This window comes from Ornithorhynchus anatinus, chromosome 6, assembly GCF_004115215.2.
Source record: "Ornithorhynchus anatinus isolate Pmale09 chromosome 6, mOrnAna1.pri.v4, whole genome shotgun sequence".
NCBI classification, from domain to species: domain Eukaryota; kingdom Metazoa; phylum Chordata; class Mammalia; order Monotremata; family Ornithorhynchidae; genus Ornithorhynchus; species Ornithorhynchus anatinus.
In genome coordinates, this window is record NC_041733.1 from 25,041,136 (window position 1) to 25,062,734 (window position 21,599).

The following is a 21,599-nucleotide window of genomic DNA, read 5'->3' on the forward strand; positions in this document are numbered from 1 at the left end:
CGGGGGGTAGATACAAGCTAATCAGGATGGACACCATCCCTGTCCCATATGAGGCTCACAGTCTTAACTCCTCTGTGCTTCAGTTACTTCATCTGTAAAATACGGAGTGATTTGTCCAAGGTCCCGGAACTGGATTAGTACCCCAGGTCCTTCTGACAGGCCCTTGCTCTACTGCTAGACAGTGCTGCTTCTATGCTCAATAAATACCATTGACTGCAATCTAGACTCATTAAATTACAATAAGAAGCAGTAACCTATTTGAGATCTGTAAGTGATACAGGGAGTTATAAGTGCTTATGTGCTGAAGTTAGGAAATAATCAGAAAAGGCCTCCTGGAGAAAATCTGATTTCAGAAGGGCATTAAAAATGGGGGTAGGAAGTGTGTGGAGTTGTGGTGTATCAGATATGAAGAGGGAAAGAGTTTTATTGAATAAACCAGCTTGAGAGTAGCAAGATATGGCAATGGGAGTATAGTGGGAGAAGAGTGGCTAAGTTGTAAAGCCAGTGGTCAGAAATTTCTATTTTGATGCAGATAGGAATGGGCTTCCGTTGGAGGTTTTTAAAAAATGGGAAGATATGTACAGAATGGTATTTTAGAAAAATGATCTGGGGAGCAGAGTGAAATCAACTGAATGAAATATGAACCAGAGAGGGGAGAAAATCAAGGTAGGAAAATCAGCCAGGAGATTGGTTTTTAAATTAAGCTGAGATATAAGTGCCTGCTCCAGTATGATTGCCATTTGGATGGAGAAAGGGCAGACCCTGGAAATGTTGTGGAGGAAGGAACAGCATGGACTAGTGTATAGAGTGTAGGCCTGGGAGTCAGAGGACCTGGGTTCTAATCCTGGCTCTGCCTCGTGTCTACTGGGTAACCTTAAGGAATTCACTTCACTGTTCCCATTACCTCATCTGTAAAATGGAGATTAAGTGTGAGCCCCATGTGGAACAGGGCTGCATCCAATCTGATTAATTTGTATCTACCCCAGCACTGAATACAGTGCCTGGCACATAGCACTTAACAAATACTATAGAAAAGAGCCTATGGTTGGAAAAGATCAGTCATTTATTGAGCACTTTCTCAGCGTGCAGAATACTGTACTAAGTGCTTGGTAGAGTACAATGTAACAGAGTTGGTAGACATGTTCCCTACCCACAGTTAATTTGCAATCTAGAGGAAGAGGGAGAAGGCCAAGGTAATGCCAAGGTACAGGTTTGAGAGATGGGAAGGAAGGTGGTGTTGTCAACTGTGATGAGTAAGTGGTTAAGTAGAGAGAGGATTTGGTAGTGAAGATAAGGTGTTCATTTTTGGACACATATTTGACATGTTAGTGGGCTGTCCATATAGATATCCTGGAGGCAGGAGGAAATGTAAGATTCCAGAGATAGATTTAATAATAATAATGTTGGTATTTAAGTGCTTACTGTGTGCTGAGCACTGTTCTAAGCGCTGGGGTAGATTTGGGAGTCAGTTGCATAGAAGTGATAGTTTAAAGCCACGGGGGTGGATGAGATTGTCAAAGAATAAGTATAACTTGAGAAGAGAAGGAGGGGCCCAGGACAGAGCCTTGAGGGACACCTGCAGTTAGAGGGAGAAGAGGAATTACTGATGAAAGAGACTATGAAGGATCAGTCATAGAGGAAAGAAGAGAATGAGGAATAAACCATCAAAAAGTCAAGGCTAGTGTTTCTGAGAAAAGGAAGTAGTCCACAGTGTGGAAGACAGCTGAGAGACTGAGAATTAGGGTGAAGTAGAGTGAGCGAAGCAGCAGTGAATATAACCCATTTCAGGAGTTTAGACCGGATTGGGAGGTGCAAGCTAGGTTGTTGCTGGTTGGTGCAGTGGAAGCCAGGGAGGAAAACATGGGCATGTTTGAAGGGAGTGGGAAAGGAAGCCTCAGAGATTGAGCAGTTAAAAATGGCCATCAGGGAGGGAAGAAGACTGGGCACAAGTGATTTAGAAGGTGAGAAGGAAAGGGACTGGAGATCTTGTAGGAGATGATCAAGAAGAATGAGAAGGTCAGTGTGGGAGGTAGCTGGGGAAGTGAGGAGCTTGATGGCTTCAGTTTTGTCAGCAGAGTAGTTGGCAGAGTCTGTAGGGTCAGAGGTGGGGGAAGCTAGTAAAAACGAGTTTTAATTTGATAGAGAGAGATGGACAGTCACTGGAGATTTTTAGGAGTGGAGAGATGTATGCTGAGCAACATTTCAGCCAGAGGATCCAGGCAGCAGAGTGGAAGTATGAACTGGAGATTCATTCATTCAATAGTATTTATTGAGCGCTTACTATGTGCAGAGCACTGTACTAAGCGCTTGGAATGAACAAGTCGGCAACCTTTAGAGACAGTCCCTGCCGTTTGACGGGCTTACAGTCTAATCGAGATGAGATGAGGTGGAGAGACCAGTGGGAAGGGTGGTGCTGTAGTCTGACTCTGATAGGATGAGAGCTTGAAACAGGATTGTGATTGTTTGGGTGCATCTGAGAAGGGTTGGATCTGGAAGATGTTTTTGGAGAAAGCTGGCAGAATGTGAAAGCTGAGTGAATAGTTGGAAGTGCAGCAAGATTGTGGGCTTTTGCAACAGGCCATCAACAGAGGAGAAAGTTAAGGAGGGTAGGGTTTAGGAGGAAAGCCAAGGAGTTCAGTTTTGGATGAATCTGAAGTGCCAGAGTGCCTTTTTTTTCCCTCTAGAATACTTCAATTATCTTATGAAAAATACTTGTAGCAGTTGGAGGATCTTAGCTAGGTTTTTTATGGTACACTACTTCACACTAAAATCTAACAGATTTTATGAATCTCTTTATTAAAAAAAAACACTTAAATTCCTTAAGGTATCATTTTGTAAACAAACAGGAGAGTTAAACTTTTTAAAATTTGTTTTACATTTGAGAATAAGGACCAGAGTTCATCTCAAGGGAGCTGTGGGTCAATAATGATGAAATCTCATGCTTCAATGTCCCTGCCCCAAGAATTGCTCATCTTGCATTAAAACCTGCATGTAGGGAATACTTCAGTATCAGGACAGTCATTGACTTTCCCCTTCCCAAATGCAGTCTTTATTGTAGTAATTTTGTACATTGGTTGCTTTCAGGTTGGTCTCCCCTTTGGATCAATTAATGGTCTAATAATAATTATGGTATTTGTTAAGCACTCACTATGTGCCGAGCACTGTTCTAAGCCTTGGGGTAGAGCCATGGGGGGAGGGCTCACAGTTTTAATCCCTACTTTACAGATGAGGTAACTGAGGCACAGAAAAGTTGTGTCTTGCCCAAGGTCACATAGCAGATGAGTGGTGGAGACAGGATTAGAACCCACGACCTCTGACTCCCAAGCTCATGCTTTTTCCACTTGGGGAGAGTACAGTACAGCCAAGTTGGTAGACTCGTTCCCGGCACAGAACGAGTTTACAGTCTAGAGGGTTTAACCTCTTTGATGGCAGGGACTCTGTCCACTTTAGGGCTGCAAATACCCAGTCTATTGCTTTGCACCCTAGAGGAGATGCTGTATTGATGGTCATAAATAATGAAGCACCTTTTTCATTAATTAGAAAATAATGCATGTCTTTTTTTATGCAGTCTTTTCATGAGGATTAGATTTGTCCAAAGGTTAAAGGTGGTCTTTTTCTAGTAAACCGCCCCCTTCCCTGAAGCCCATTGTATGGGAGGAAAAGGGGAGAGGGAAGATGACTTGGAGACATGTGTAGGATGTGGAGTTTTGGTATATTTTGGCTAGGCTAATCCTTATTTTTCCACTTCTAGACCACTTCTAGAATAACTCCAAACTTAGATTTTTGTTCCAGTGAAAGTTCATTTGGCCTATTCAGTCTTTGTGAGAATTCAGTGACCTATTGAAAAATCTATTTTTTAAAAATTGGTTCCCTTTTGGTTATTATAAACTATGGTCTGGTTAGCCAGACTGATCTACGTGATGCTCTGGGCTGGCTATTTGGCTTGCACATCCATGGTTATCATTATTTTGTAACAGTATGCTGTTTCTCCAGCTCCAGAGCTCCCACCTACACGGGCCTAGTCCAGGGAGAGGAGCAGCACCTGATGAGCCTTCCTCTCCTCTCCTCTGCCTCTCCTCTCCTCTCTTCTCCCCAGCCTTTGCCTCTGCTACCTCTGGATCTCCACCACCCACTTCTCCACCCCATAAACCGAGTTCTGATTACTGCAGCCCTCAGCCCTACTCTATTTTTGGTTTTGCAGCTTTTCAGTTCACCAGGCTTGGCCACCCCTCTACTGTGGGTTAGACTGAGCAGGCAGATCATTAAATGTAGGTTATTGAACATCCAGCTGTCCATAATTATAGTATTTACTTGCATAACTGCCACACCCTAGTTTTTGAGGAGAAAAATAAGATTAGTGTTCCACAACTGTAAGCAGTGATAACCCAGGGGTAGGAGTGGAGGGAGAGGTGGGAGGAAGAGCAGAAGAATGAGGACAAGTTAATAAAACAGGTGTGGGGGGGCTGGGAGGGGAGAGTTAATTCCTTGTCTACTGTATGCAACCCCCGGGGGGAGAGTGAAAGAGGGAACAGTATCAAATATCATCTTACCTTTGTCTTCCTTATCCCCTCTTCCTTTTTTCAACACTGTTCTGAATTCATGCTGTATATTCATTTAGCCTTTAGATTTACCGCATGAGTGTTTAAAAGATCAGGTGGAAAGAGTTAATTGTAGGCTATTCGTTTTCTTCGATGCCATCCATGCGTTTAGGAATCCATATTGAACTTGGTTCCTTCAAACTACCTTATTGCATGGCAGCAGTCAGACAGGAACAGAAAGTGTAAAATACAATCCCTAAAATGTCCTGGATATTGCATTTTTGGAACCCACACCATAATTATGAACAACTGGCTTAAGGTCAAACAAAACATGAAAAAATGTTTTCCAGAGAGTTTTCTTATAAGGCAGACAACAGTATACATAGTTGTAACAACTGGGGTATAAGTTGATATTTCTTTGATTCCCCCCCCCCATCAAAATTGGGTTTGATTCTGAGCCAGCTGTGGCTAAGTATATTAGGAATTCCTTACATTTACACAGCTGCCTCTCCAAGAAGCCATTCACATTAGTGATATAGCTATTCAGCCCTTTGAAATGCATTTCTTTTAAGAATCACTCTGATGGATTTTTATATTTTACAAGTGTTTCTTTTCCTCAGTGATAATTCACAGGTGTTCCAGGCTGACGTGTTGAGAACACGCAGGAACAGTACAACAGTTATGAACCGTCACAGTCTGGTAAGAAAATGCTTAGATCAACTTCACCAGCCATGACTTGTGCCAATTGGGCTAACCAGTACTAAAGGAAAAATAAACATGTACACTAAAGTCATAATTGCTTTTTTATAGCTGTGGTAGAATTTATTTTCTGAGCACATATGGCTTTAGCAAAGAGATTTGCTTTTATACGTAGAATATCTGGATCCCTGTTTTTTGTTGGTTTTTTTTTTTAAGATATCCTAAATTTGAGGAAAATCTCTCCAACTTGACAGTTGAAGGGGCTTTATTGCTAGTGTAACTTTTATGTTAAATATATTGTCAGTCTATATATATATATAGGCAGTCCCCTAATGGAAAATCAGACCTCTTCTGGCCAAACATCCTCAAAACGTTAGTCACTATTAAACAAATCTTTATTAAAGACAAAAGTTGTAAGCTCATTATGGGCAGAGAACTTGTCAAATAATTCTCTTGTACTTTGCTAAGTACTTAGTACAGTGCTCTGCACATAGAGCTCAATAAATGCCATTCATAATTAAGCACATTTTGTTAATCTGATTGTGTGGAACAAATCAGTAGCCCAAATTGAAACATTGTCTCTAGAACAAAATGAGAAGCAGTGTGGCCTGATGGATACATTATGGGTCTGGGAGTCAGAATGACCTGGATTCTAATCCTGGGTCTGCCATTTGCTGTGATCTTGTGCAAGTCACTTCACTTCTCTGTACTTGATTACTCATCTGTAAATTAGGGATTAAGACTGTGTGGGACTTGGACTGTGTCCAACCTGATAAATTTGGATCTAGCCCACTGTACTAAGGGCCCAACACACAATACGTGCTTAACAAATACCATTTTAAAAAATTGGTTTAATTGGTGTTTGTGAAGTTCTGTGTGCCAAACACTATATTGAGTGCTGGAAAAGATGCGTGATAATCAGATCAGATTCAGTTTCTGCCCCATCTTTAGATGGTGAGCTCGCTGTGATCAGGGAATGTCTCTTTATTGTATTGTACTCTCCCAAGCACTTAGTACAGGGCTCTGCATTCAGTAAGCACTCAATAAATATGATTGAATAAAGTTATGGCTCACAATCCAAGAGGAAGCGGGAACAGATACTCAAACCCCATTCTGTGGGTGAGGAAACTGAGACACAAAGAAGGTGATTTACCAAGAGTCATGAAGCAAATAGTAGAGCTTCCTAGGCCCAAGTTCCTTCCACCAGGCCATGCTATTTCCTGGAGACATAATTAGGTCTTGGAACAAATTCAGGAATATTTTTCAATAAACTTAAGTCCATTGAAGTGATCCTAATCTTGGAATGATAGACCATATATATTTCCCAAATATCTTGTTAGTTGAGTTGCATCAGATTTAATGAATAGCAGATGTCAGACCCTCTGTGAAGTTGGAACATCTGTAGATAGCAGGAGAAGGAGGATATAGCTGAGGCTGGGTACAATTCTCTGCACACCATAAGTGCTTAATAAATACTACTACTAACACGTTTTGGTCACTATTGATGATTCAAAAGTTAGATTTCTACATGCTAATGAATGTATTGAATTGGAATAAGTTTATTTTTTGAGTGGAATTAAAAGTTTTAAGTTATTCTGATTTTTTTCCTGTGGTGTTACAGTTGTTGCCATCATCCCCTATTCGTATTCCTAGTAGTCGCCTTCATCAAATCAAGCAGGTAAGGATATGTTGAAAATTTGTCACTTGTAAATTTAAATAGCACATTTTCTTTTGTTTTTGAACTTAGTCAAAAGTACTTCTACAAAAGATCAGTAGGGAAGCAGTATTTCTTAGGACATTAATGAATCTTTCATTTGAGCATCGACTGACCTAAAATAAGAAATCAGTGGATTTCCAGAAATCTAGAAATCTAGAAATCGACTTTGATATAATATGCTCCTAAATTTACATAGATCTTTAAAAAAGCTGTTAGGATTTAGATATATTTAAAAAATGCATTTTTGCTATTCTTCTGATGTTACACTAACTCTTTTAAATGAAATTTCACAGCTAAATTGAAGTCCTCTTGTTAAAAGTCTTTATGCCATCCTGGAACTTTAAATATTTTCACCACTTAATGACTTTCTTGATTGATTTTTTTTTTTTTTTTTGAGCGGGGTAGGGTTGTGTAGAGATAATTCTTCATTGTTTTGGGTTGGGTTTTTTTGTTGTTGTTTTGGTTTTTGTTTGATTTTTACATTTTAACCCCACCGTAAACCAAAAATGCACCTTCAGAAGCAGCATGGTGTAATGGGTAGAGCACTGGCTTGCGAGTCAGAAGGTCATGAGTTCTAATTTCGACTCTGCCATTTGTCTGCTGTGACCTTGGGCAAGTCAGTTAACTTTGTGCCTCAGTCACCTCATCTGTAAAATGGAAATTGAGACTATGAGCCCCACGTGGGACAGGGACTGCATCCAACCCGATTTGCTTGTATCCACTCTAGCACTTAGTACAGTGCCTGGCACATAGTAAGCACTTAACAAATACCATGATCATTGTTATTATTATTATGTTTTTTATTGATGCAGACTCCCATTGGGAATGGTGTATGAGCCTCAGTCTTGACAGGACTGAGAAGCTGCATGAAGAAATTGATTATACTGCTAGGGGCATGTGCAAAACCATTCACACTCTTGTCCCTGGCAAAGGCATTCCCAATTTTACCTCTAGCCCTGACCTCTTTCCTTCTCTGCAGTCTTGCATATTCTTCTGCCCTTGAGGACATCTCTATGTGGATCTCGTGCTGTCACCTCAAACACAATATATCTGTGGCACAGTTTTCCCCCACCAATTCCTCTACTCTCACTTTCCCATCATAGATGAGGACACCATCTTCCTTATCTCAAGTCTGCAGTATTGGCATTGTCTGGACTCCTTCCTCTAACACCCGTATTCATTATATCCCAAATACTGCCAATTTTTGGTCCCCAGTATTTCCACAGTCTGTGCTTTCTTGTCCAAATGGCCACCAGGCTGGTCAGGCGCTTGTCATGTCCCAGGTTGACTACCTCATCAGCTTCCTTTCTGATCTCCCTGCCTCTGCTCTCCCCTACCACTCCTCAGAAACCTCTAGTGTTTACCCAGTCTTCTGTACATAATAATAATGATAGTATTTGGTAAACGTTTACTATATGCCAAGCACTGTTCTAAGCACTGGGGTAGATACAAGGTAATCAGTTTGTCCCACGTGGGGCTCACAGTCTTAATCCCCATTTTACAGATGAGATTACTGAGGCACAGAGAAGTGAAGTGATTTGCCCAATCACCCAACTGACTAGTGGCGGAGCTGGGAGTAGAACTCACAACCTCTGACTCCCAAGCCCATGGCTTTCCACTAAGCCACGCTACATCAGTGGAAACTCCTGACAGTTGCCGTTTAAAACACTTAATCAGCTCTCTTCCTCTTAGCTGCTTACTCTCTTCTCCCACCATACCATCGTTCACAATCTTCATTATTAAACAGACCTACTCACTGTGCCTCGTTCTCATCTCTCCCCCGCCAAACTCTTGCTCAAGCCCTCTCCACTACCTGGAATTTCCTTCTTCATATCCAACAGACCAAAGTTCTTCTGAAATCACTTTTCAGTTTACTCTGCAAGAACTCCCAGGTTTAGTCTCCACATGTAGTTCCTGTTGGTTTCCCCCATCTCTTGCACTGAGTATGGTTATGTGTTTGGTGGATGTGGGTGGGGGGTTTTTTTGTTGTTGTTGTCATTTTTTGGTAGTTATTTTCTTTCCCTCTTCCACTGTAAATATTTCTCTTTCCAAGAAAATTATAGTTCTTCAGAGAAATGTGCTGTGAAAATAGTAAGTGGAATAAGTATAATGCAAGTATTCAGTTGGAAAGATTTAAGGTACTTTTTTGCATCAGTTGATTAAATTTCTTCTTTGAAGGCTACAAATGTAATAGTAATATTGATATTGCGTAAGATAGACATGATTTTGTCTTCTAGGGGCCCCTGTTTTCCCAAAAAAAAAAAAAAAGGGGGTAGAAAGACCTTCACTAATCCCTTTCTCTACATGTGCTGGTTACAAGGAAGATGCTTGTTTGCCTTTTGGTACAGCTGACTGAAGCTTGAAATTTCTAGCCATTTATTGAAATGTTTCATCTACTCATCTATTATAACAACTCCAGATAAAGACTGAAGATGTATCAGTACTAAATTTAAGGCCTAGAAAAATTGGAGTAAATCAGGTGGCATTTCCATTTTTTCTCTCTTTATTCTTTAGGAAGAAGGAATGGACTTGATAAATAGAGAAACAGTGTATGAGCGGTGAGTATATTACTACAAATTCATTTTCCCATAGAAATGAAGAGATAACCCAAGTATGACTTTTCTTCTTTTGTCTCTTGTAGAGAAGTGCAAACAGCAATGCAAATAAGCCAGTCATGGGAAGAAAGTTTAAGCCTGGTAAGGAAGAAAGTTTAAGCCTGGTACTGTATCTATACTTTTGTTTTTTATGGGGAAAATGTCTGATATACCATATGCCACATGTATGTGCTTTTCTTCGTAAATAAGATTGAGTTTGCTGAAATTTTAAGTACTTTTAGTAAGGTACCTTGGAAATATCACCCTCAAATCGTAGTGTTTGAAGGAGTCGGGGGAAGAGAGAAGGAGCAGATAAAATAATGATTAGTGATGGGGCCTTGGAGAAAACCCATCACCTCACCTGCCTCTCTATTTTTCCATAGCAACTACCAAGTGAGGCAGGGATTTTGAAATAGCTGTCTAAGATAAGACTACTGGTATAACTGTTGGGCATCTGATGTGGTGGATCAGAAGAAAGAATAAGATTTAAATCTGTTCCCAGCTGCTGCAAGAAATGTTGATTGCTCTGAGCCAACTGTATTGTTGGGAGTTGTGTGAACATTTTATTCATGTCCAGAGCATATCTTAATGCAGTGTGCCTTTTATGGCTTGGAACAGTGCTTGGCACATAGTAAGCACTTAACAAATACCATTATTATTATAGTGCAATTATATATTGTATTTTACAGAGTGACAATGATTTTGAGAAATCATCCTCTCCAAAGCGCATTGATTTCATTCCAGTTTCCCCAGCGCCGTCACCTACCAGGGGGATTGGGAAGGTAAGAAAGTAAAGCATTGGTCATGAACATCCCTTTAAACACTTCCTGAGCCATCAAGTTTTCTTGCCTAGCTCTTTCTTATGCTCCGTTTCTTCATGTGGTTAGGAATATAACAACCTGTAATTTGAATTGTATTTCAATTTGTTTTTAGCAATGCTTTTCACCATCTTTACAAAGTTTTGTGAGTAGCAATGGATTGCCTCCAAGTCCTATTCCCAGTCCAACAAGACGCTTTGCAACGTAAGTTCATGTTATGTAAGAATAAGAAAAATTGATAATAAATGACAGAATTTTTTTTCTCCCACCCAATCTCATTTTTAAAGACTTTGGTCTCCTTAGTTAATTTCTTGTGTTCATCACTTCACTTGATTTTAAACGGTTTGTCACTGAAGTAGTCACAATTGCAGATTACCAGTTCTCCGAAATGGAGAGAATTGGAAGTCAGTTGGTCACTCCATCTTGGTTTCCTGTATGATTGGAACAGAGTATTGAAGGGCTTTTTGAGAATATTGGTTGGGTGGGATTATGGGTTGGAGAGAAGTAGGAGTGAAGACTTCTGAGGATTTCAGCATAAGATTTAAGTTCTCTATTACAATAAACAACTTCTTTTTCATAGAAGAATATATTTTTAATTTACTGTAATGGTTTACCTCCTCAAACACAGGCTTGTTGCTTATTATGTGCTGTTTTTACTTTAGGAGGAGAAGCCAGAGTCCTATCAATTGCATTAGACCAAGTGTTCTTGGACCAATAAAAAGAAAAGGTACTGAGCATTTACCAAGAGTATGAAATAGAATTTTAAAACGCATTATAGACGCCTAAGAAATATCAAGCATTTACTGGTGCACGTTAGGACTAGTAGTTTGTTTCATTTTTAAAGCACTCATTTGGTATTTGAACATATTTAAACTTATAAGAAACTTGTTTTGAGATTTAGTGCTTAGATTCCCTTCAAGTTGTAATTTCAAGGAGCCATGCTACTATAATTCCAGTCACTCATTTGGAAAATTTTAAATCGAGTTATCTATTCTTAAAACAATTTTAATATTCCTGAAGTATTTTACTTGTGAATATTTTCAGCAAAACATGTAGGAAGCATATTATATCAACAGTCTTAATTACTGAGAGCCAAGAGGACCAAGAAGCTAGCCTTTAGCATCAATTTTAGGGCACAGGTACCAACTTTCCATTTGAAAACAGGGGTGAAAAGGGGGCAGGGATTTTAGTGGGGTGGGCCTGGAAGAAAAGTCTTCAGAGTGTCAACAGGCCAGATTGCTGCCATTTTGGGTCTTTCCACCCCAAAATGAATATATATTCACTATGTATCCATCCAAATTTTGCCATAGTCAGCATGTCAATATATTTGAGAGACGGATTGTGAGTATCTTTCCTATCTTAGTATTGACATATGTTTTGCTAAAGGACTTGCTTTTTCCCAGCTCTGTAAAGAGACTGGAGTATTTTAGGTTAAGTGGTATCTGGATTCACTTTTTGTGTTTTACATGTGTCCTCAGTCTTCTTGCTCCAGAATAGAGTCTTCACCTCAAATCAAGACTTTGAATGGTTTTTCTGTTTGGCTTGGATATGGATGGATTATTAAACTTGGATATGGATATGGTTTATTTGGATTGTCTGTGGAATCAAATAGCCCCAGATCAAGCAAGGCTGCCATAAAGTTGCTCTTTATGCAGCAGGCTTTGATGTTGATCCCTTGTTTACCATTTCTAAATGCTGGAAAGAAGTAACATTACTGGAAAAAAATACTTGGCATGCAAATGTTGCATGTAAATCATGAAAGTAATAGTTAAGGTAACATTTAAATGACTTCACTCATCTTGAAGGAGAGCAGGAATTATTCCTGACTTAGATTTTTTTTTTTAAACCTGAAAAATCCATACTTTAAACAGTTAAACCACACAGCCTTATGGATGTAGGCTAGATAGATTTTTAAGCTCTGAATTCAGTTGTTTTATATTATGACATTGCAGGCGAAATGGAAACTGAAGACCAGCCAAAGAGATTTTTCCAAGGCACCACCAATGTGCTTTCTTCTGATGCTGCACACCTGACAGATCTTAATGTGTGGTAAGTGTTGACTTTCGATTTGCTGTTTTAGACACCATAGGATAGCTTTATACATCTTTTGATAATTCTGAATATTATATTCTTAAGTTAGGCTGTACACAAAACTCATTGTTTTTAGAATGTAAATAGTAAATATTCTAAATTTTTTCTGTCACAACTTGGTTTGATTTTATTTCTCTGTCTTAAGGAAAGTACTGCTTTAGTGTCTGAATGTGGTGTATCAGTGAGCACATGAGAAGCAATCTCTCGATAATTTTTCTTCCATGTGGCCTATAGGCCTGTCCCTGTTAGGGAAGTAAAAAAACTTTCAGCCAACCAGAAAAACTGTAATAACATGAATGCCTGAAGGATTTATGGAAATTAATTAAAAAAGAATGTGTAGCTTTGGATTTTGTCCACCAAATGTTATGAAATCTTTAAAAAAAAAATTGTGGCAGTTCTTTGCTTTATGTATTTGTAGACTGAACAAATGTGCATACATGTCTCTTGAGTTCTCTGTTGTCATTGGGTGGCATTTCATTCTCCCAGTCTGTCTTCAGATACTCTTGATGGCAACAGCAGCAGTGCTGGATCTTCTTGTAATTCACCAGCTAAAGTCAGCACGGCCACAGACTCTCCTGTGTCACCTTCTGAATCTGGGTCTCCATTTATTCCAGTGGATGAACTTTCATCTAAGTGATCCATCCATCTTGAGACTGGTGTTTTTTGCTTTTTCAATGGAGAGAAAATCAAACTGGAGCAATAACATAGAATTGTGTCTAGTATTTGGCTATTTCTTATTTGATCCTGTTCCTCTAAGGAATTTTCTGAAATATTTTTTTGTCGAACTTCTGCTACAATTCCTGAGGATGCGCTTAAATACAATGTAATCTTTTCAGAGACATTTTCTAAAAAGGAGTATGTTGATTCTACAAACATACATCTTTAAGCTGCTAATATGTCTATATACATATATTGTCCCTTGATTTTTATAATTGAGAGCTCTATTTATTTATGGGAATAGTAAGTTTTGATGGAGTAATAATTGTTAAATTAATCTGCAAGGGAAACTGACAGTTTAAATTATACACCTTGCGCCCACTCTTGTTTAATGATACTTTTGGTAATCACTAGCCTCCACTTAAAAAAGAGAAATATTCTGCCTATTATAAATGATTTTTTTCAAATAAGCTAATCATAACAGACCAGCCTAATAATTATACTACACAGGAAGCATTTGGTATTTAATTTGCTCTTTTTGAGGAGAGGATGGATGAAGGTGGGGGGAGGGGCGGAGGGAGAAACTAAGTGAGCAACAAGAAAGCGTACTTTGAGTTCCGCTCCAATTTTCATTTTTAATTATGATCTGTTTGTATTGTAATTGCAGAAAACAGCTAGCGTTGTTTTATACATTTTCACAAATTACTCTCTATTTGTAATTATTGCTGATTTGATTGAGAACAGAGTTAATATATATTGGATTCTCTACCAGAAGCACATGCCCTCTTTTCCCAGTAACTGTAAATATTTTTTTAGGGTCCCAAACATTTTGCTATCAATCATTTTTAAAGGATTTTTTAAAATAGGAAAAGGATGGCAGTAGCGAAGTATTAAGTCTAAAGTAAGTGCTTTGAATAATTGGGATTAGCTAGGCTTTTTAAAAAAACTCGAAAGGGAGCCTCGTGAAATGAATTATGGTGAGATGGATTGAAATACACACACTCAACTATGAACCTTTATTTGAAGGAAAGATTGAGACAGTGGAATGTGAGGGGAAATAAGGCTTTCTTCATGGGGTAGGGAATTCTGATGCGGAAGCCTGAATGCATCTAACAGAATGAATTCCCGTATTCTCTTCATGATAGATGATGGACGTGGGCAGGTTTTGCCAATGTCTAGACTTTTGCCAATGTCTAGACTACGCTATTGGCACCATCTAATGGGGTTCCTTTCCTCTCATAGTATTAGTCAAAAGACCCAGGGAGAAGGGAAGGAGCTCTTTTGGAAAATACTTAACGGCAGTTTTGTAGCTTGCCAAATTGTAAAGAGAGAAGGGTCTTCCTTCAACTACAGTGCATATGTTGAAATATTTTGGTGAAGTTAAAGTTCAAACCCAAAAATGAACCAAGTGGCCATAGGTAGGCTCTCTGTTGATCTTGACTACCAAAATATACTTTATTTTAAAAATTCAGTTATATGCTATAATACCATAACATAACTCACTGCAGTTTGCTGTGTGGGCCATTTGAATACACTTGTTGGCTTTTGTTTTAACTGTTGCCTTTTGAGCTTGTGCAATGGAAGTATTCTTTTCCAAGACACCTTCCCTCATCACTGATGTTTTGACCAAAAGGATTGTTTAACATTGTACAGGCTTGTTGGTTCTTTTGAATTTGGTAAGGCTGCATTATTATCTTAAACATGCGAAAGATCAATCATGTCACTATCGTAGGGAAGGCCATTTTGACTTCTGATTCTGATTTTTCTCATTTTTCTTTAATGAGTCTGTTTAGAAAGGCAAGAACAAGAGGTAGTTGTATTATGTGTACGTGTTTGTGTCTGCCTTTTATATTTATGCTGGTTTTAAAATACCAATAAAGTGAAAAGTTAAAGGGAGAAGTATTCTAATTTTTTGGTGCATTATTTGCTAAAAGTTAAAAATGTAATTCTTTATTGGAGCATTCTACAGTTAGTAAAAATGTAATTCTTTATTGGAGCATTCAACATTTAGGAGAATAGCCTCATAGCTGAGCAGTGCCTCTCTTCTGTTCACTCTGTGTTCTTTCTAAGCTCACTGCAGCATTTAAATTAAATTTGAGCTGCTTTTCACTTGTAGATATAATTTAATATGCAAAAGAGGTTAAGTGGATGAATTCTTTGGTTAAAATGTATTTGTAGATGTGCAGTCTTTCTTCATCAATACTCCTTTTTGTTCACTTATTTTAGGAATTTTCACACAAAATGTATGTAGCTTAAGGAAAAACTGTGCAAACTTTCAGAATAAAGAAGCAGTCAAATGCATGAACCTGAAATTGGCCACTGCATTCTAAAAACCAGATATTAGAGACCACCAGAAGAAAGTTGCCTTTGGATGACACTCAGCAGCAGACTTAGCCTCCTCTCCCAAATGGTTAGGTTTTCATGTTGTTGCCTTAGACTAGAAGTATTGACTTGAGCACCGAAGGGCCGTGGTTTAATATTCATGACCTTTCCAGTTCCACTTGAGCTATACCTACCAGTGATAAAACTAGTGAATGAGAGTTGTTGTAGTAGAGTTTACTAAATGCCTTCTGTGTTCTAAGCACTGGAGGGCTGGGGGAGGTGGGGAGGGGAATACATAGTTGAGAAATGATACTGTTCCCTGTTACCAACCCCCCCTCACCCCTCAAGGGGTTCCAGCTAAGAGTAAGGGATTTCGTGACAGACACAAGGAGAGGTGAAAACATATTATAATAGACAAAACAATGGTAAATAGAACAAGAGCTAGTGGGCATTATGGTTAGAGGAACGAGCTTCAGGCTCCTTGCGGCTTAATCCGTAATCACAACAGTCACGGCTGTGGTCTTGCTGATGTTCTACCAGTTGAATAGGACTCTATTTGTCGCTGTATTGAGCCCTTCACCGGTTCCACCCTGTGCCTGTCCTTTTGGTTACTGTAGTTCCAGGGGCAGTGAAGAGACTTTAACATAGCGTGACAGCAAGTTAGGCCTTGGGCTTGCTAATGTGTGATGCCTTCCCCTGCTCTTATGACTCAAGGAGTCTTGGTGCAGGGGAAATATAGGCCAACCTCACTTCAACTTGAGTTTGAGGTACCTTTTCTGTGGCTTCAGCTAATGTCCACAGGCCAGAAAGCTGCAGCAGAACAGGAATCCTTAGAATAATTATCAACTCCTTAGGTGCTGAATGCTGCAATCAGTGCTGAGGTGAAAACAATGGATTCAGTCATGGTCCCTGTTAGCAAAGGGAGGACCAACACTTGGGAAGAGAGAGAAATTATATGCCACAAGTCACATTCACTGTAGTGTTGAAACACAAGAATCCAAAATGAAAGAAACAGAGAGGAATACATTTCTCACTGGGGGCCATCTTCAGCACATTCTTTGATTCCAAACTGCCACAGCCATTTTAATATTACTATAGACTCTGGGACAAAGTGGAGGATTTGGGTCCCTGAGCTCACAATGATGTAGCAGTTCTGTCAGTGGGTCCCAGCTATTCTTGGCTATCTTGCAAGTGCTGTGGAGTCTATGAACGATGGATACATTCCTCTGAAAAGGAAGAAAATTCAATTTATTTAAGGACTGCTTCCTCTTTATCTTTTTAAGGTTTTGGGCTTATGGTCCAGTGCTTCATTAAAAGACAGAAACTTCAAGGTGTAATAAGTTCAAAAGGAACAAAAAGAGGTACTTAGTGGATACTTCATATATGAAATTTATCATAACTTGTTCAGATACACAATTGCAGTAACTTCAAGAAAAATTAGCTTTATTCATTATGAACTGAATATCCATAAATTTGAGGGGAAAGTTGTCTTGCTTTCTATTTGAGAGGTAACTAACTTCAGCATATTATTGATCAGCTATGTGTGTTGAAACTCAATGACTGCACAGTTGGCTCATGTATCCCCTTCCACCTTAAACACATCTGTATTACATGTGAAGCGCTAGACCACTGGAAGAAATGTCAGCATTAAAAGTCAGTAGTGCCATTGTGGAAAAGCACTAAAAGAAAAGGGATAGGACAGGAGATTGCTGACCGTTGTTCTTTGAAGGTAATGCTATCTGTGACGGTCTGGGACCTCACAAGGAAGTCTAAAGTGTGCAGGTCATGATGGGGAGATCTGTTTGGATGTCCTGCCAGTCATTCTTGGAGGGTCTTACTCATCTCCTGATACCAACTGGACTCCGGGCAATTCCAGTGGAAGATTGAGGTGGTGAGTTCAGAATAAAGGGTTTACTGAAATGAGAGAGGAAACAAGTTCCTCTCTTGCCTTGCTGTTCCTGAAGAATACTTTGACTTTCAGGCTCCAGAAGTCACGTGAAAGGTTTTCCCCAGAAGATAAAAGATAAGTGGGTGTTACTAAATCTTGCTACCCCAGTTTAAGGTACCTAATTTAGTACCTAAGTTAGTACAGTCTGTGATAAAGCTAGAATTTTGTTTAAAGTTAATATTGTCTTTATTTACTCTTGCTGTTGGGTTACTCCCGGTTAAGGTAGATATAATATTCTGCCTTTGCTTCTGTATCTCTCTAATAATTTTATACCATTTTTTCTAAAAGGGAAATCTGAAGTGTATATGGAGCTCACTACCTCAGGATAGACCACATTGAAGTGTTTGACTTTCTCCCCAACCGGCGGCTAAACCCACAGGGTGCAGGTGCAGGTCAGAAATGGTTCCCATGCCTCTTAAGAGTTCAAATATATCCAGGCTCAGGATGGTGGCAGTGAATTACATTTAGGTGGGAAGCGGTGTGAGACTTGATGGGGTATATAAAGCTATCTGAAAGTCCTCTTTGCCTTCTGGAATGGCTGTGATTCGGGGGTGGCAGAGCAGGGGTGGGAAAAGAGTCCCAGCCAGTTTTGGGGGTTTGGGGTGAAGAGCTCTGGCTGTGCCCTGATCGCCCCCATTGGGGCAGGGGTAGGAAGGAGCATCACTGTCTTTCTTTCAAACATATTTGAATACTGGATGTGCACAAAGCACTGTACAAAATGTTTAGGACTACAATATCACAATAAGCAGACACATTCCCTGCCCACAGTGAGCTTTGTGGAGGAGGGGGACTGTATCCTGCAGTGGCTGAAGCATGCCATCTGCTGCATAAGCCCCCGGGTCATATCCTGGGCAGAAATCTCCTAAAGTGATTGTGGAGGGAGGAGGAGGATGTCATGCTACCTAACTACTGGGATGTGGATGGGAAGACTGATTCATAATAGGCAACTTCTTCCATGCCGTGCATGCTGCCCAATGCTCTTTTATTGCATTTCTGCCTGCAGCACTTGGCACTGTTTACAGTTGTGTCTTTATTGCAGTATTGCCTCAACTGCTGCTTTTTAAGAACCACTCCTTCAGTGATTGCTGTGGTCCAAGCAGGTCTGTCCGCCCATCATTCCCAGTGGCCCACTAAGTGCAGTAGCATTTCATGTGCTTTCCTATGTTGTTAACATCTCTTCTCTTTGTATTCACTCCTTTTCAGTTTTCCATCGAGCCAGTAGTTGAGGATCCTGCTGTCCACTGTTCTCGCATATCCTGCCTAGTGAAGTTTGCTGCAGCGGGTGTTTTGTTAGCCAGGACCCCCAGCGACTCTATGTCTCATCTCCCATTCACAGCAGTGCTGGTGGTCTTTCATACTGGCCTGGAGCAGATCTTCTGGCTAGTTCACATCTTCCTGGTGAGCCAACTGCAGTAAACATTCATTTGTTGGGTGAAGAGCTGAATTCATCTCCTGGTACTCCCCCCGCCCGCGGCCTTCTCCTCCCAAAAAAACCCCCAAATCTCGGCAGACCCCTGCCAAAGCAGCCCTCTCTGCAAAACCACTGCCTGCCCCGTAGACCTAAAAACCAGCTCCCCTCACCCAGAGACTTTCGTTTTATTACTGCAGAGCAATGTGAGTCATTTTTCCTTCCTGCTCATACAGCCTACTGCACAGGCATAGTGTTCGCTTGAGGACAGTTTGCAAGATCATGTAAAATCATCTGCACAGTTTTTGTCACCTTGGTGAGGTCGCAGCTCAGTTCTGAGTCAGTTTCACTTAACTCGAAATAGGGTTTCTCCTCAACTACACCCTCTACATTGTTTCTCACCATCCCTGTGACTCCCCACTCAATCCACATTGTTGCTGTTATCTTGGGGGGTAGTACCCCAACCCCCAGAAACCCCTCAGTTTCCAGTTGGCCACCTTAGCGTTAACCTTTCCATTCCTCAACGTTCCCCTCTTTCAGTATCCCCGAGGCTGTCAGTGCATCAGATGCATTTCCTTGATCATCCTGTCACTGGGACTTCATTGTTTGTCTTTCTGTCAGTCTATTTGATATTAGGTATAGGGATGCTAATGAAACTGCATGAAGGTCTTGCAGCCATATAAAAGGGTGGATGCTGTTGCTCTTTAGACCTAAGGGTGATCTGATGCTTATTGCCATATTGGCATTCCAGTCTGTAAGTCCTTCAAAGAATACACTAGCTTCCTTAGTTCTATTTTCTACTTGTTTGTGCACCATGACATCAGAGAGTGATTTGTGTTTCTCAGAGGGGATAATAGCTTTTAGTTCTATGCCCCGTAGAAATCTTTGGTTGGATTTAGGGATTCTCATGAGCAGATACATAACTTCAATCTTCTAGCTTATCAGTAGCCAATAATACTACTGTTCTGTAAAGCAGTTCGGAATTGTATGCCCGTCATCTTGTGCCTGTCTTTCCCCGGGCCCACTCAGCCGAGTAGAGCAGTTTGTGTGATTGTCAAGAACTCTCAATGATGCCTGAAGCCGGAACCGAGTTTCCCAGAACCTTATTCCCTCCCCAGCTTTTGGGTTAGTTGTGTGTCTTCAGACATGACTACATAGAAATACTCCATAGTGATCGGAATAGAGACAGAACGCTCCCAACTCCGACATGACTGGCTAGCTCACTGGGAAGTAGCCTTAGGATCTTGATAAACTTTTCAGGGCAGTGCAACTTGCTTAGAAAATTTTCTGAAGACATCAAACATTCTCTACCCTCCATTACCTCTGCAGAAGAGAATTAGTAATTGCATTCAGTTCTGCCGGAATGAATGTTTTTTTCCCTATGTTTTTTGGCTAGGAGGCGATGGGAGAATTAGGGAACGCTCTTTTGCCAGCATGAGCTTGTTTGGGCTCGGCATGCCACGTCACCAAAGAAACTGCTTGGAAAGAAACTGCGTGTGACATTGGGACTGGTGAGTACTACAGTGCATGTTTTCCTTAACGGGAGGTTTCGTGAGAATGCAATTCTCGTTTTTGAAAACTGTGTGTACTTCATGCTTTGAGTGATGCACTCACCGCATCTAGCACTGTAGTCATGAATTTGATGCTGGCACTACTTTCAAATGTAACAGCTACAAAGATTATTTCTTTTGGATTGTGTTGAAGCACAAAGCCAAAGTAAGATTGCAAAAGGGTGAGATTAGTGCTGTTCTTTAACAGGTGGCCCAGAAGGACTTTGGCTGGCTAGGATCTTGCCGAGAGTGGAGCAGAGTCACATTCTGTGATGAGTCATATGTAAAATTTAACCTCAGATGGGGTGATGCTTCCTCACTGCACCCAGAACTACTGGAAAAGTCCTTTGGGTTATATGGGTGGTGGTGAGGCTTCCCAGTGTCCCCATAACTCATCATGGGCCTCTCAACCCTCTTTCTCCCCCCCGCCCCCCAAAAAACTCTCACCTGTGTTGCCAGAACTTTTTGGGTATCCATCCACCAACACAAAAATAAATCCTAAGTGGAACCATGGGAGTCTAGGGGAAATGGACTGCAGATTAAGAGGCCTCTTACTGGTTGAAATGCCCACAGTGCCGAGGACTGAAGACCATCTGTGGAAGCAACAGGTGAGATGATGTCACCCTTTTTGCTTACAGAGGTGGCACTGGCAAGGGAGATTCCTCACTATTTCAGGAGGCATGGATTCTCCCCACTCCCCCACTGTTTTAATTCTTCTGCCTTTCTTGTGGTAGTAAAACTTAAGTCTTCTGGATTTCTTATTGTTAGAACTAATTTTTTTAATGGAATCTGTGCTTATTGTGTGCCTTATAATTGAAGTATTTTGAAATGGACACACAGCAGAACTAAAGCTCTATTCTATTGAAAAGATACCCTCTCACACTCCCCAACCCCCAAAAGCCTTAACATTAGCAATTCCAGGAATCATAAATTCAAGGTTAAAATAGGATCACAGTCACACATTTGTAGACACCATATCCGATAATAGCATGTTTAAATCTTGGAAATTCATTTTTGCTGCCCTATGAGTGGAGATTTTGTTGTGAAAACAGAATTAATGCATTATACATCAAAGGAGGGAGTAAATAGAGAAAGAATTTCAATGATGAACCACCAAGAAATTAGTGACTCTGATCGCAATGTTGAATCTCACTTGGGTTCTATGCATAGATTACCCAGGACCAGGTTGCGGTCGTTTGTGTGAGACATTCCCACAAGATTGATGTTCTAGGAGCAGCCCCTCTTTACAGGTTCTAT

At 40.3% G+C, this 21,599-nt stretch overlaps 1 protein-coding gene across 7 annotated transcripts in view; it reads left to right on the forward strand.

Annotated features, from left to right (window-relative positions):
- Nucleotides 1-21,599, forward strand: part of PABIR3 (PABIR family member 3) — a 148,839-nt gene that overhangs the window by 94,390 nt on the left and 32,850 nt on the right. For 4 of the 7 annotated variants that reach the window (XR_003760573.2, XR_005660097.1, XR_005660098.1 and 1 more), the window contains exons 2-12: nucleotides 5,159-5,237; nucleotides 6,859-6,915; nucleotides 9,469-9,512; nucleotides 9,596-9,650; nucleotides 10,238-10,330; nucleotides 10,482-10,570; nucleotides 11,029-11,093; nucleotides 12,319-12,415; nucleotides 17,673-17,776; nucleotides 18,588-18,782; nucleotides 20,189-20,303. Coding sequence is in view for 2 of the 7 variants with exons in the window: in XM_029068082.2 (XP_028923915.1) it covers nucleotides 5,159-5,237; nucleotides 6,859-6,915; nucleotides 9,469-9,512; nucleotides 9,596-9,650; nucleotides 10,238-10,330; nucleotides 10,482-10,570; nucleotides 11,029-11,093; nucleotides 12,319-12,415; nucleotides 12,944-13,094 (730 nt within the window). In the remaining 5 variants the exon portion in view is untranslated. Of the gene's footprint in view, nucleotides 1-5,158; nucleotides 5,238-6,858; nucleotides 6,916-9,468; nucleotides 9,513-9,595; nucleotides 9,651-10,237; nucleotides 10,331-10,481; nucleotides 10,571-11,028; nucleotides 11,094-12,318; nucleotides 12,416-12,943; nucleotides 15,427-17,672; nucleotides 17,777-18,587; nucleotides 18,783-20,188; nucleotides 20,304-20,801; nucleotides 20,951-21,599 lie in introns of those variants that run through there. The other 3 variants (XM_029068083.2, XM_029068082.2, XR_005660099.1) reach the window with 2 other exon arrangements.